Genomic DNA, 14,320 nt, shown 5'->3' on the forward strand with positions numbered 1-14,320 from the left:
AGACGCCAGCCTGCACTCAACATCAGAGGCTACGTCTTCTCGCATAACAATCTGAAAGACCCCATGCGGGCCCTAGGAAATTTTGAACCTTGGTTCCCCTCGGCGACTAAATCAGACTCCTGCGAATCCTTCCGGGACTCCAAATCCAGCTCAAGACAAGTGGAGTACCTCAGGGTTCAGTCCTGGGACTGCTCTTGTTTGGCATCTACTTCTCTGAAGTACAGGCCAACACTAAGGGACTCTGGCTAACAAAGTTGGCATATGACTGCAAACTGGGACCCATTATTAAATCCCCAGATGATGTGGATATTCTACAAAAGGGCCTTACAGAAACAGATGCTTGGTGCCAGAGCCATGGGCTCAAGCTCAATGCCAAGAAATGTACAGTTATCCCCTTTGGGAAAAAACATGTACCTGTGAATTACCACATAGGTGACAGTACACTAAACACCGAAAGTGCGATAAGAGACTTAGGGACACAGGTGGACAGTGGTCTCACCTTCGATGACCACATCGCCACAGCAGTCAGGAAATCCTTCTATGTGGTACACCTCATCACTAAGGGCTTTTCACCCAGAAAAAAGGAGGTCATTGTCCCACTGTACTTATCCCTCATTAGACCCATTATAGAATACAGCACCATTTGGTATGTACCTCTCAAGACATCTGCAACAACTGGAAAAAATGCAGAAATATCTCATTAAAAGAATCACAGGCCTGAAGCAGATGCCCTATGCTGACCGTCTAAAAAAATTCCACCTATATTCTGTCACATATAGTTTACTCAGAGGCGATCTCTGCTTAACATACAAGGCCATGTCAAACCCAGAGCTATTGGATATGCTACACTTAAAGAAATCCCAATCCCTCAGAGACACACGCTCTCCAGGGATCTAAACTTTGTCATCACAATGAATAAAACCTGTTGGAGGGATAGGTTCCTGACCCAGAGACTCCCCAGACTCTGGAACAGACTGCCCATACATGTCAAGCAGAGCACCTCTTTGGCCCTCTTCAAAAGGAACCTTGATGACTGGATGGGAGATAGGAAATTCACCCCGGGGATCACGTCAGTCACCCTGCTAGACAGGGGTCCAGGCAAGTAAATACTGTGGGAAGAAATAGCCAGGGAATTGTTAGGGCCAGGCTTGTATAGGCCCTAGGGCCGATAGACTAGTACCAACCTATGAACCTCAGGTGTTGTACGAGCTTCCTCTGGGCCATCCGCCAATGGAAGGTCCACAGACTCTGGCTCGGGACACTGGGCCTTCACCAGCTTCGAGAGGTATACGGCTGGAGTGCAGGGAGCAGCAGTTGGTTCAGGCCTAGACTTTTTCTCCTTCTTGACTGGAGATTCATCCAAGGAACCCGACGTCGGATCCATATGAGAAGCTAACCGTTTAAGTCTCTGATTCTCTAGGTAGAGTTTCAAAGCTGCTAAGCAGCTTCTAAGGGTTTTGGAGATGACAGTCTGACAAATACTACAAGAAGTATGGTCATGTTCTTGGTCTAGGCAAAACGGGCAGAGCTCATGTGAATCCTTATGTAGAATTTGCCTTCCACACCTACATTTACCCTTCCAACCTGACAAACCCAAAGCAGTAGCAAGCAAATAATAAAAAGCCCCTATGGGGTACTTATCTGAAGTATGACGGTGCAAAGTCACTTTTATCCGAGAGCGATGACCAGAGCTGGCAGTCATACAGGCGCCAGAAAAGTTCTGAAGTGGTTGTGTGATGTCCACTTTATACCAGACGTCTGTTTACAACCGACATCCGCAAGGAGAGACACAGGATGTCACATGCACCCTAGCAATAACATTTAACTTTTGTATAATGGCCGGCTGTACAAGAGTTTACCAGAGGCAAACTTCCTGATGTTATGGATACAACAGCATATGAATAGGAGGATATCTGCTGCAGCCTGAGGCAGTATAAAAATCTTGATATGAGAAAAGCAGAGTATCTAATCCTTGTGTCAGTGCCAACAAAACAAATCTCTTGTATTTCAATATTTAAAGTTTGCCAGCACTAGGTCCTTTTGGTTCATTTAAATATTTAATACAGCTAGAGAAAAATAAGTGCTGTTAGGAAACAAAAGTTTACATCCATAATGAAAGGTTCACATATTTTTATGTTGAGAAATAAAAACTTTGCTTTCTTGGTGGGTTAGCTGTGACATGTACAGAGGTAATGGCTGTGGGGGGGGGGGGGGGATCAGGCTCATTTGCAATGAAAAACGTCATTTGCAAAGAACACAGCAGTACAAATCTCAGATTAAAATTTTCATGTCTTGCTTGGAAGTATAACTGCTGCTGGATTAAGTAAAAAGAGAAAATTCATACATCAGTGTCTGGTTCCACTGAAAGGAGAAAGATTCTCATCTACAGGAAGAGGAAGAAGGGGAACACTGCTTGCTGCATTAGCCACTTAACATAACCATAGATGTTGAAGTAAAAGTATCTTTGCTGTGAGTAAACTGCAGGCATACATCAGTCTTTCTGCCAGAAGTGAAAATCAGACAGTGTGTGTGTGTGTGTGTGTGTGTGGGGGGGGGGGGGGGTACCTCTTATGATAACAGCTGTTAGTAGCAAGTTTACAATTAAAGAAAATGAGCACTATCAAGAGTTTGTAAAGGATGGCAAGAACTTCTAAATGTGTTTTCTTAAATATGTATATGATCCTGCACACTAAATACTAGTAAAAAAAAGGCTGGATAGGCATCTTATGGACTCCAAAGCCACCAGCTAAATACTGCTCTTATGCTCCAAAGAAGATGGTAGCACATACCACCATCTGTTCTTTTATGGGCTAGCACCTAGCAGTTTGGCTGTTAGCACCAACTACTCTTGTTTCAAACATAAAAGTATAGAGAGTACTGCCTACCAAATACCCAAAAGTAAACAGGATGTGTCTACAGATTCCTCTGCAAAATGCACTAAAGGGTAATATGACTCTATGAAACAAGGGACATCACCATCCAAGGCTAACTACCCTATGATTCAGAACAAACTATGTACAATATAAGGAGCAAGAAGACTTAAGACACTGGCAGTGAGATAGGAAAGAGGGGTAGGGACCCTCTTTGGCAGCAATGTTCCTTCTCTTTGAACATCTATAGTTAAGGTGAGTGTCCCCTCAAAGCAGTAATATGTCTTATCATAAGGGTCACTGCTGCAGGACCTTCCTAAGAAGAGTGGAAGAGTACCAAGCAGCATGAAGTGGCAAAGAATGCCATACTTTTATACCTGGTATATAGCTTATAGCCTGCATAATATAAGCATGAAGTCCAAGTGGGCGGCATCATAAATACTTTGGGTTGAGACATTCTTGATGACTGCAGCAGCTATTCATTCATAATGCATTATATGCAGCAAAAGCCACTCAAGCTTATCTTGGTTTTAGTATTTCTCCTTAATAAACAAACATGCACCTGCCCATCCATACAAATGAAACCAAGTAAATGGCAATGCAGGAAAATATAAAGCAAAAAAGAAATAAAAATAGAGTTCATCTGGCCAAGCTTTCACATCAATTGCTGTCTTTACCAGTACTTGGGATTACAGAGCACTTTACTCCCTGGAATAAATGAATAGCAAACAGAGCTATTTAGGCCAAGATGGCACACATGGGTTGGAGGCAGAAAATACATAACTAACATTATATGCCTCCAAAATGGGTGCTTAAGACTAGTTTAAGAAACCACATGAGAGTAAATGTCTTAAATTGAGAATCAACACTAAGTAATTGGCAGTCATCTATAGACACCGGTGCAAGTCCACCTGCATGCTAAATAATAGGAAAGAAAGGCTGGAGAGGCCTGGCTCCATGGTGCTGAGAGATGGAACCCTGATTTGCAAATTTGGCACTGGTACAGCCAAGTACAGAGGAGGAGTGAAAGAGTGTGGCCTGATCACCTCTCCCAGGATGACGGCTGCACACACTTGGGGTCCAAACTATAATGGCGTGATTTCTAGAGAGAAGACAAAAAAAAAACACTACCCATGCTTCAGGATTGGGCACTAGTGCTGCTATCTCGCAACAACCCCAGTGGAAGTTAGGATGTCCAGAGTGGACAGCTCACTACAGGTTCCCATCCCATTATTTGGCTGAGCATTTGTGGGGACATAGGAAATGCATAAGAAAAACCCTCAAACCATCCCTCTAATGACTACTTTAATGACTGGTCCTCTTGGACAACTCATGATCTCAGCGATGAGGGAATAAGTTAGTTTGTCAAGACGTAGTTGATTAGTAGTCAGTGGGGAGTGGGGGGAGGGGTAAAGATAAAGACTGGAATGGGAGACAAGGACTATTGCATTGTACCAGCACATGATGTGAATTTTAAGACAAGTAACCCCACAAAGTACATTTCTGTTCAGAAGTCAGACAAATCATGCTACATAATACTCATTCATTTTAATGAAATACCATTCAGAAGCCTACTTCAAAATCAGACATTTGCTTTTCCAAATTTGTTGATAAGCTGAGTTAACAGAATGTACAGTAAACATCCCTTGAACTTCAAATTATGAATTAATCCAGGAGAGTTGAAATGATCAATACTTAAGCATTATGCAAAGGTGGAAAAAGCACTCCAAGACAGGATAATTATGCATCCTGCTCTTAAGCGGGTAACTTAAGAACTCTGCATTAGACATACCAACTAAACCAAAAGAATGATCTGCTGTACTCCACTCAGGAAAGAGAGCATGCTGCCACAAGAAATTAAGTTCCAGGCTGTATAAAGAATAGTTGTGTAACATCTTACCATAACCACAGATGTCCTTCTGTTAACTGCTGCAGTATTCTTAACCTGAGGGATCTCCCTCCTGAAGGTGACCCAACATCAGCCAGTATACAAGGGATGTTGCATGTAGGCTGCTACCGGATGTAGGCCATAAAAGCAGTGTATACATGTACCATCTTCAGAACTGAATGCCCCAGCAGGCATGCCAGATTAAGGATACAAAAGATCAGTACATCCAAGTATGACAATAGTCCAGGGGACAAGAAGGGAGGGATAGAATACTGCAGTAGTGAGGAGAAGGACATATATGGTTATGGTAAGATTTTACACAACTATGCTATGTCCCTTCTATTCACTTGCTGCAATATCCTTAACCTGAGGTTGAGTGCCAAAACACAAGGGAGGAGAAAGGAGCTGAGGAGCTCTCAATGAAGCCATGTAAAATGGCTTTGGCAAAGCCAGCTCTGGATCTGGAAATGCCATCCAGTTTGTAGTGCTTGGTAAGGTATGGATAGAAGACAAGGTAGCTGCTTCAAAGGATGGCATTATTTAAGCCCTTGAAGAATGCCTTAGAGGAAGCCACAGCCCTGGCAGAGTGGGTTTTCCATGGAGTGTGTAACAAAGGCAAACAGTCTTTGGAATCCAAAAAGAAATGGTCTGCTTGAAACGGGTAAACCCAGAGCCCTGGGATGAAAGTTCACAAATAGCTGATCAGATTTCCTGACAGCTTTAGTCATGTCCAGGTAAAACCTAAGTTGTCTGTGTACATCTAAGGAGCGTAGTACCTTCTCACCGTGGTTTTGTGGATAAGGGAAGAAAGTAGGGAATTGGATGGATTGGTTAAGGGTAACTCATTAACCACGTATGGCATAAAGGAAGGATTTGTTCTCAAGGATACCCTTTATCCTTATGAAATACCAAGAAGGGGGGAGAGTTGAAGCTTCAACACCCTTCTGGCTGAGGTCAAGGCCACTAGTAAAACAGTTTTCCAACAGCAATGTTTGAGGGAGGCTGAGAATATATGCTCAAAATGGGCCTGGGACAGTTTTTCTAGGACAAAATTAAGGTCCCAAAGAGGAGGACTAGGTTTCCTGGGAGACCTAATATGGATGCCCTTAAGGAATGGTTTCACCTCAAATCTGGATGCTAGAGAGGAGAAAGAGGCAGACAAGCAGCAGCAGCTGATGTGTGCTTTGACACAGGAGTAAGCCAGCAGAGATCAATTCACACAAGACAGACAGAACCACTTGGATTTCCACTGTCATTGGGTCTTCGTTCTTACAGAGACACCAGAGTGAAAATCTTTTCCACTTGGAAACGCAAGGTTTTCTTGTATTGGGTTTTCTGGCCTCCTGGAAAACCCTGAGCACGTCCTCTAAGAATAGGTGTTTGAAGGGAATTAGAATCCTATCACCCACAGTGTCAGCTGTAGCGCTGACAAGTGTGGTTGTATCAGGTGATCCTTTGCTCTGTGTAGGTAGGTCCACACTGTGGTGCAACCTGTGGTGATGGCCCTTGGCTAAATGTAGGAGGAGGGGAGACCAGTGCTGTCTTTGCCAAAAAGGAGGCACCAGCAAGATTTTTTGTTGGTCTTGTTGAATCCTGAAAAGGACCTTTGGTATTAGAGGAAGGGGATGAAATGCATACAGAAATATCCCCTTCCAAAAGGACATGGTGTCTACTTTTCAAACCAAAGGATGTGGGACTCTGTCACATTTGGGAGTTGTCTGTTCAGGGTGGAGGATAAAAGTCTATTTAAGGTGTCATGAAAGGAGATCGTGCCAGTCCAGCTTATATGGAATTTTGCAAATAGTTATATGTCATTTGTGAATATCAGCATGATTCACATGCTTGTGTTACAACTGTATTAGAACTGTATGTTGTATGTGTATCAAATTGCTGGTACAGAAGTATGTGTTGAACAGGGTTTGTACCAAGCTTAAAAGATGTATCCACAGTGTACCCTACAGGAAAACAACAGAAGTATATAAACTATTTTAACTGTGTAAATGTATATATTTTAACAGTGGGATCTGGCGCATAGGTTAACTTGCAAAACTTCAGGAAGAAATAGCGGAAATTAAATTGTTTTATAACCATGTAATAAAAGAGATGTTATCTTTCAGTTCTGTGCAACAAGAGACAATGTCTAAAACTAGCAGTTTTTTGTATTGTCTAAGTGTGGAGGAATGTAAATTATTTTACGACTTCCACCATTTGCTAAAAGATCTGAGAGCTATGTATTTTTCACAGGGATATGCTAAAAGCTGGTCATTTCTGACAATGGGGGGTTTAGCTTGGGAACTAAGGTCAAGTGACAAAAAGTGATGTCATCCAAGCTAACCCAGCAGTAATATTTGATATTAATTTAAGAACTCTCTAAGAGTGAGAGAAGATAGAGAGAGGGCATTTTGTAATTGTCTTTGACCTGACACGATCACCTGGAAACATCCATTTGTCTTGCCTTGTTGTAAAGTAAGTTAACTAGGGTACAGTAATTTCATTTAGATATAGTTAGAAATATAGTAAAGATTAGTTTAGCTTTTTTCTGTATTTATTTGAGACTGTCCTGCAATGTTGTTTTAAATATTTACTGATTTTGAACTCTGAAGTTACTGTGATGATTTACTGAGTTTTTTCTTGTTCTTTTATTATTTATTATTAAATATATTTAAACCTATCTTTGTGGCTGATATTTGTGAGACATATTTAAGCTCTTAGGGTACTTGCATATCTATTTGGTTACACTGTGGGTCACTCCTAATAGCCTTGCTCTTGGTCAAACTACCATACGGATTAATAGTAACATTACGCAGTAAGACTGGACACCCTTTGTTAAGGGACTTAAAATAGGTGATAAGTACTGGCTAGTGGCAGTGTAACTACCTTATAGTCTGGGCAAAAGGAGCCATAGCAAGTTAACCTGTGCCAGCCTTGCCAAGAGGGGAGAGAGAGAAAGACAGAGAGCGAGTATGTGTGTGTGTTGTGTGTGTAAATCAAATCTCAGAGTATTTGTGTCAGCTACTTGGGCAGGGACATGAAGTACTGGTTGTACAGAGAGGGTGCTAAAGGTCTTGGCCTGGCCACTCAGCTGCGATTTCAACTCTATAGCTGTGCCAGTGGGAAGTCTTAGTGGAGATCTGGAGAAAGAGGGAGAAACAGCCCCAGACTGACTGTGGTCTTTGTGTGCTTTTAAAGGAAATTGCACTTTACTGTGTGTATACTTGTCATCCTCCCAGTGTGTACTTCCCAACTATTGCCAGTGGTGAGGTTTGAGGCTCCTTGATTACTAAGCCAGTGCTGAGGCATCACATGAAGAATACCCCATTGGTGGACTATATCCAGGTACATGTACCTGTGAATCAGGGATCTGCTTGAGGAGCCTGCCACGAGACTTAATTTGGAGGGACTTTACACTGCTGAAACAGTCATGTGGTTTTGGGCTAGAAAAACCTGTATCAAAACAGCCAACACGCACAGAAGATAAGTACCCCCCCACACACACCTGTTCACATACCAGAGAACTGTTATGTTGTCTGTCAACAGTTGTAGAGGTCCTGTGAAAAGGAGAGGTTGAAATGTTGTAGAGCTAGCAGCAATGCTCGCATTTCCCTGATGTTTGTGTGTTCTGATTTTTGGGAGGGGGTCCAAATTCCCTGAAATATGAATTTGCTGAAGGCCGCTCCCTAGCCCACGTCTGATGCAACTGTGTAGAGGTCTAGGACTGGGGCAAGAGGATGCAGGGGTAGACCTGGATTTAGGTCTATCTGATGGATCCATCAGAGTAGTAGTTTAGGCAAAGAATGAGGGGGATTTGGTATTCCAGTAGGTGAGAATGCTGGGTGCACACTGATCTGAGGAACAACTGGAATTTTCTTATATGGAGTTCTGCCACAGGTACCATGGAGATGGTAAAAAGTCATGAATCCCAGCACCATGAGGAACTCTGGCCATGATGTGAGTTAAGGGGAGAAGAGAGTGAAAGACGGACCAAAGGTCCTGTGCCTTCTGAGGTAGAAGTGACACTCTCATAATGTCTGAATGACAACCCAGGAAAATGTGGTCCTGTGAAGGAGTGAGGACTGACTTCCTGTAATTGATGGTGAATCCCAGTTTCCTGAGGAGGGAAATGGTGGTCTCCACGTTTTGGAATATGTGTGAATTTGGGGCCTGTAAAAGCAGATCATCCAGGTATGGGAAGAGTTGGATGCCCAAATGTCTGCAGTGTGCAATCACTGGAGCTAGGCATTTTGTGAATAGACTTGGTGCTAAAGAAAGACCAACGAGCAAGGCACTGAATTGAAAATGCCAGGAACCAACAGAAAAACGTAAGAATTTCCTGAACCTGGGGTGAATCGGGATGTGAAGGTAAGCATCTTTTATATCTAGAGATACCATGTATCCTTGTGGAAAAATAAGGTGGAATAATGTTTGCAGTATTAACATTCTGATGGTAGGTACCTTTAGGAAGGTACTGAAATGGGATAAATCCAGTATCAGTCTCCAGGAGCCATCCTTTCTGGGTACCAGGAACATTCTTGAATAGAAGTCTTTTCCCCTTGAGGACTAAGGGACATTTTGAATGGAGCCCTGTTGCTGAAGCTCCAAAAGGAGTTTTGGGAAGGGGGTAACTGCTCCTGGAGGGGGGGGGGTGAGGGATGCCCCTGAAGGTGAGGGTAGAGTGCCAAACCATGAAATATCCTTTTTTGATTATGGAAAGAACCCAAGTGTTTCTCAGACCCTGTGAGCATTGTACATGCAAGGGAAAGGGGAGCATCTGCAGGGTAGCCACAGACTCTCCTGCATTGTCAGAAAAGGACTGCCTTTGTTGTGAGGATGGTTGAGAACTTCTAGGCTTCTGTTTTCTTTAGTCTTCTCTAGAAGACTTACTGGAGGGGCGTTGAGTGTGGCTATGGATGAAAACAGGCTTTAAAGGGAAATTCCTGTGAATCCTGGGCACAGGAGAAATCAAGATGTGTTTCAATTCCTTGAGTTCCTTGCTTTTTCCCTGTAGGGACTTAAAGAGGCTGCTGTCTTACCAAATAAGTCTGAATTGTCCACTGGTGCATCCTTTACCTTAGATACGAAGTGTTGTGGGCTGCAGCATGAGCCAGGAAAATCTTCTAAGACATGAACAGGTAGTAGCTGCCCTGGCACAAGCCTCCACAGCATCATACCTGCATTTAATGGAATGTTTTGATACCTGGGAGGAAACTGGCTGGATAAATAGAGCCAAGGCATTTCTGTCAGAGTCTGGAAGGTCTGCAATGGCACTAGATGTCTGACACAAAAGCTCAAGGAGTATTTTGTCATAGGTGCCTGGTAATTAATGGCACTGAAAGCTAAAGTGGCTGACATATAGGCCGTTTTACTCAGTCTCTCTAGGGTTCTACTCCCTTTTTCTGATGGAAGAAAATTAGAGGAAGCAAGCATCCTAGAAGGTTTGCCTGTAGCTACAGAAATAACTGCTGGGTCTGCAGCAGGGCATCTGAAGAGGAATTTATAATCCTCAGGGACCTTAAGAAGCAGTCTGGCTTCTTGGGGCCAGGGCCTGGGAGTCCGGAGTTTGTGAAGCATTGTGAAAAGCATCCAGAAATGTACATGCACAGCAGGAACTGAAGAGGAGCCAGGGACATGAACTTGTAGTAGTTGATCATTTTTCTGGAATTTGAAAATTTGTGAAGTATCCCATTTCAAATTATCTCCCATTTTCAGGAGAGTTTCACCAAAGGAGATCTCCACTGGGGAGTCAGCAGCTACTGACTCCTCTTCAGGGGAAACATTCCTGGAGTGAAGGGATTTGCATGGAATAATCCAGAGATTCCTCTTCATCAGAGGAAAAATCATCAAAAGAGTCGGTATCCCTAATTCTTTTTTGAGAAGGTTGGGGAAGCAGCTGGAGGAGAAGGCTGAGATGAGGGTGGTTTGAATGCCATGAAGGCCTGAAATAAACTTTGAGAAAAAAATTGCCAGTCTGAAGGGGCTTCTCTGGTAGGGAACAAATGTTTGGTCTTTTGTTTTTTCTTTGCAGGTGAAATGATCTTGTGCAAAATAGAGGACTGGACGAAGCCCTACATTCAAAAGTAACAGACTGTTATCTCTTCTCTTGCGTGGGTGCGAGGTAACCCCCTAGGGCCCTTCCTTAGTTTCGAGTCTAGGTTCCCTCACAACATCCTGGTTGGATGTCTGTTCGACCTCCACAGATGTGCTCATGGCCAAAATAAAAGCAGCCTCAGAACTGGTTTCAGCCTGTGAATCTGTACCTGAAGTTGGATGAACCTCCAGGCTGAAAATCACCTCAGGAGAAACTGACATTGGAGGTGCAGCGGAAGCTGCAAGCCATGGTTTCTTGGCCTTGTCTGCATCGAACCCCGAGGTACCCTCCCATATGCTTAGTTGTAAGCCTAAGCCGTTGGTTCTCTAAATATATTGCAAGAGAAGAAAGCCTGCTTCTAAGAGAATTTGAAACGAAGGACTGGCAAATTTTACAGGACATGTGGTTGTGATTAGGGCCTAATCAAAAGAGACACTGACAATGACTGTCCTTATGTGGAATTTGTCTTCCACACTGGCACTTGCCACTGCTGGATGACATAACCAAAACAACAGTAAGAGAAAACATTCCCCAACGGGGCACTTATCCGACAAAAAGCTGAATTCACAAGCATTGAAATTATCCGCTTTTAAGGCCTACGTCCGACAGCAACCTACGTGTGACGTCCCACATACCCTACAGTAGTATAAGACATTTGTATACTGGCTGATGTTGGGTCGCCTTTAGACAAGAGATCCTAAAGGTTAAGAATACTGCAGCAAGTGAATAGAAGAACATCACTGTTTATAAACAGCACTTAACACACAAGTGTACATAGCATTCCTCTACTACACAACATGGCATGAACTGTACAGTCCCAAGAGTAAAGCACAGGGTGCACAAATCTTTAACCAAGTAGCAGAGACCCTAAAATAATTACTGTATTTTCCTCAATACTTCATAAAACACTGACAAGAAAAGTAAAATACACTAAGTGGTGGACTGAACGCAAGCAAGAAGAAATTGCAAGTTACTTTAAAACCTAAAAAAATCAAAGCAATAGCCAGCTGCAGCCACAAACACCAAGATACAACATGCTTTTTAATAAATCTGCTAAAACAGCTGTTTACCTTGACTGCTTCGCTTTTCACTCCCAGGCTTCATGTCTCTCTTTTCAATGATTTCATATTCAAAGTCCTGCAAATCTACCTGGACCTTCTTGTCTTCAAGAGTCTTAGTAGCTAAAGCCATTAAAAATGCAAGAAAGCATTACATCCATGTTATAATACCGCATTCATGTTGTGCTAATAGTAAAGCATACACAAGCAAAACAGGCTAAGGCAATTTAACTGCATGGTTCTCAATACTGTAAAAAATGCAATACCATACGTGCACTTCAAAAAAAAAATGTGAAGACCTTCAATAAAGCACACAAGATGCAGTAAGCCTGTTAAAACTTATCTAGATAAGAAAGCACTGCATTTGTGCTGTAGTCTGTTTTAGAAAAAATAAAACAAACAAAACAGGCCATGGACACTAACTGCCTTGTTTCTAGTTTTGGAAAATTCAACAAAATATATGCAAGTGAAAAGAAATGGGAGACCTCCAGTAACACAATCAAAGGCAATAGGCCCGGTTATTTTTTTAAAAGTCATTGTATATGTGGAAAATTAAGGTACAGTTTACTGAAAGAAGATGAGCAGATAAAGAAAAGCAGATTACCAATTAAGTACAGCTGTCAACTCAATGCTGAAAAAGGATAAAGGTCTGACTGGTGCCCCAGGTGACCAGGGATTGTTTAGAGATTTGGGAGACGGAGGAGCCAATAAGAGAAAGTACGAGTGAGTAGATGATGCTGGTCACCCATACTAATGGGAGGGAAAATGACCAGCCTGTTGCAATGCTTCTATCTTCTAAAGAGACTACTTCATGGTATGCAGAGTATGGTCTGGGGATGTACGCTTGGCTCTGTGTTCACGCAGGAGGCAACTTTAGGTCTGTGCAGGAATATGCACTTTCACATGAAAAGGCAGAACAAGTCTCTCATTTTGCAAGTGAACATGTCAGCTGCTAAGGTAGAATTTAAGGCAGAAAAAAACCTTAAAGTCTGCACAGATGACTTCTAAACTTGCTATAAGCTGTGATAATGAACAGTAAAATCAAGCATTCCTTGGATTGCTGTTATGATTACCTTTGAAGCAGGTAAAATGATTACTTTTATGAATTATCCAAAGAAATAAACACTGCAAAACACTCTGATAATGGAAATGTCTGAAGATTGCATCCCCACATCTGCTAATAGATTCACTCTGTGAGTAAAGCCCATGTTTTGAATGTACTCGGAATATAAACTGTTAAGAAACTCTGCATCAGAGAGACCAAGTCACAAAAATGAATTATTCCACTACACTCAGGAAACAGAAGATGCTGCCAAATCAAATGAAGTACAAGGCCAAAAGACATAACATACCGGTAATGTATACATTCCACTCAGTCATAAACCACAATAACACACTATCAGAGTAAGAACACATTCAATTAGTTCACAACACAGTATAAACTGCACAGTCACTTAGCAAAGCACAAGGTGCACAAGTCTGATACAGGTAACTAGCAGAGACCTTAAAATAAGTACTGCACTTCTTCATTAATTTATTAGACCCAAAAAGTAAAGCAGAATTGTAATAACTGCAAAGAAGTCAAGCAAGAAGAAAGTGAGACCTTAAAAATGTAATGCCCATCTGCTTCCACACACATCCATAGGATCATAGGAGGTTACTAGGCTAATGCCCTTGGGGCCCTTACAAGCCTAGCCAAGAGTTTATCCCCAAAAACGAAACCTCAGTCAGCACCTGTCACTCGCCTCTGTCAATGAGGGACAAGGTGGAAACCCTGGGACAAATTTGTGGTCTCCCATCCACTCATCAAGGTTGCATTTGAAGAGGGTCAGTGAGGTACTCTGACACATGTATTGGAAGTCTATTCCAGGGACAGGGAAGCCTCTGGGAGACTAACCTGTCTCTCCAGCAGGTTTTGTTGATGTCACATATTAGATTTAGGCCTTTTGAGCTGGTAATGTGCGAGGACTCAGACTTATGGATATGGAGCATCTCTAGTAGGGCGGGGTCCGGTATTGCCTTGTAGGCGAGACATTTAATTATCACACATCTACCTTCACCACTCCTCTTCAATTTCAATTGATAAACCTGGACTTCTCTGTCTTCTGGCATATTACTTGCTAAACCTATTACTAAGAAAAATCATTACATTCATACTGAAGGAATAATAAAATATGTATGAACAAAACAGGCCAAGGACAATTGAAATTTGAAATGCATTGTTTCTAATCATGTAAAATTCAACAATGTATAAAGGGAAGACATTCACTAGCATAACCAGATGCAATAATATGCTGGGAGAACAAAGGTAAAGTCTAATGAAACAACATAAAGCTCTTATGTCAGTAGAGAAAAGCAGAGTACCAGTAACATATACTTGTCAGCTGCATGGTACCGAAGGAAAATCACCGTAAATTCA

At 42.3% G+C, this 14,320-nt stretch overlaps 1 protein-coding gene across 5 annotated transcripts in view; it reads right to left on the reverse strand.

Annotated features, from left to right (window-relative positions):
- LOC122791042 (myomegalin-like) overlaps nt 1-14,320 on the reverse strand; it is a 3,200,315-nt gene that overhangs the window by 895,242 nt on the left and 2,290,753 nt on the right. For all 5 annotated transcript variants that reach the window (XM_044058817.1, XM_044058818.1, XM_044058820.1 and 2 more), the window contains exon 39: nt 11,914-12,024. In XM_044058817.1, the coding sequence (XP_043914752.1) occupies nt 11,914-12,024 (111 nt within the window). The remainder of the gene's footprint in view (nt 1-11,913; nt 12,025-14,320) is intronic.

Source organism: Protopterus annectens, chromosome 16.part0 (genome assembly GCF_019279795.1).
Source record: "Protopterus annectens isolate FY-2018-M chromosome 16.part0, PAN1.0, whole genome shotgun sequence".
Taxonomy (NCBI): Eukaryota; Metazoa; Chordata; order Ceratodontiformes; family Protopteridae; genus Protopterus; species Protopterus annectens.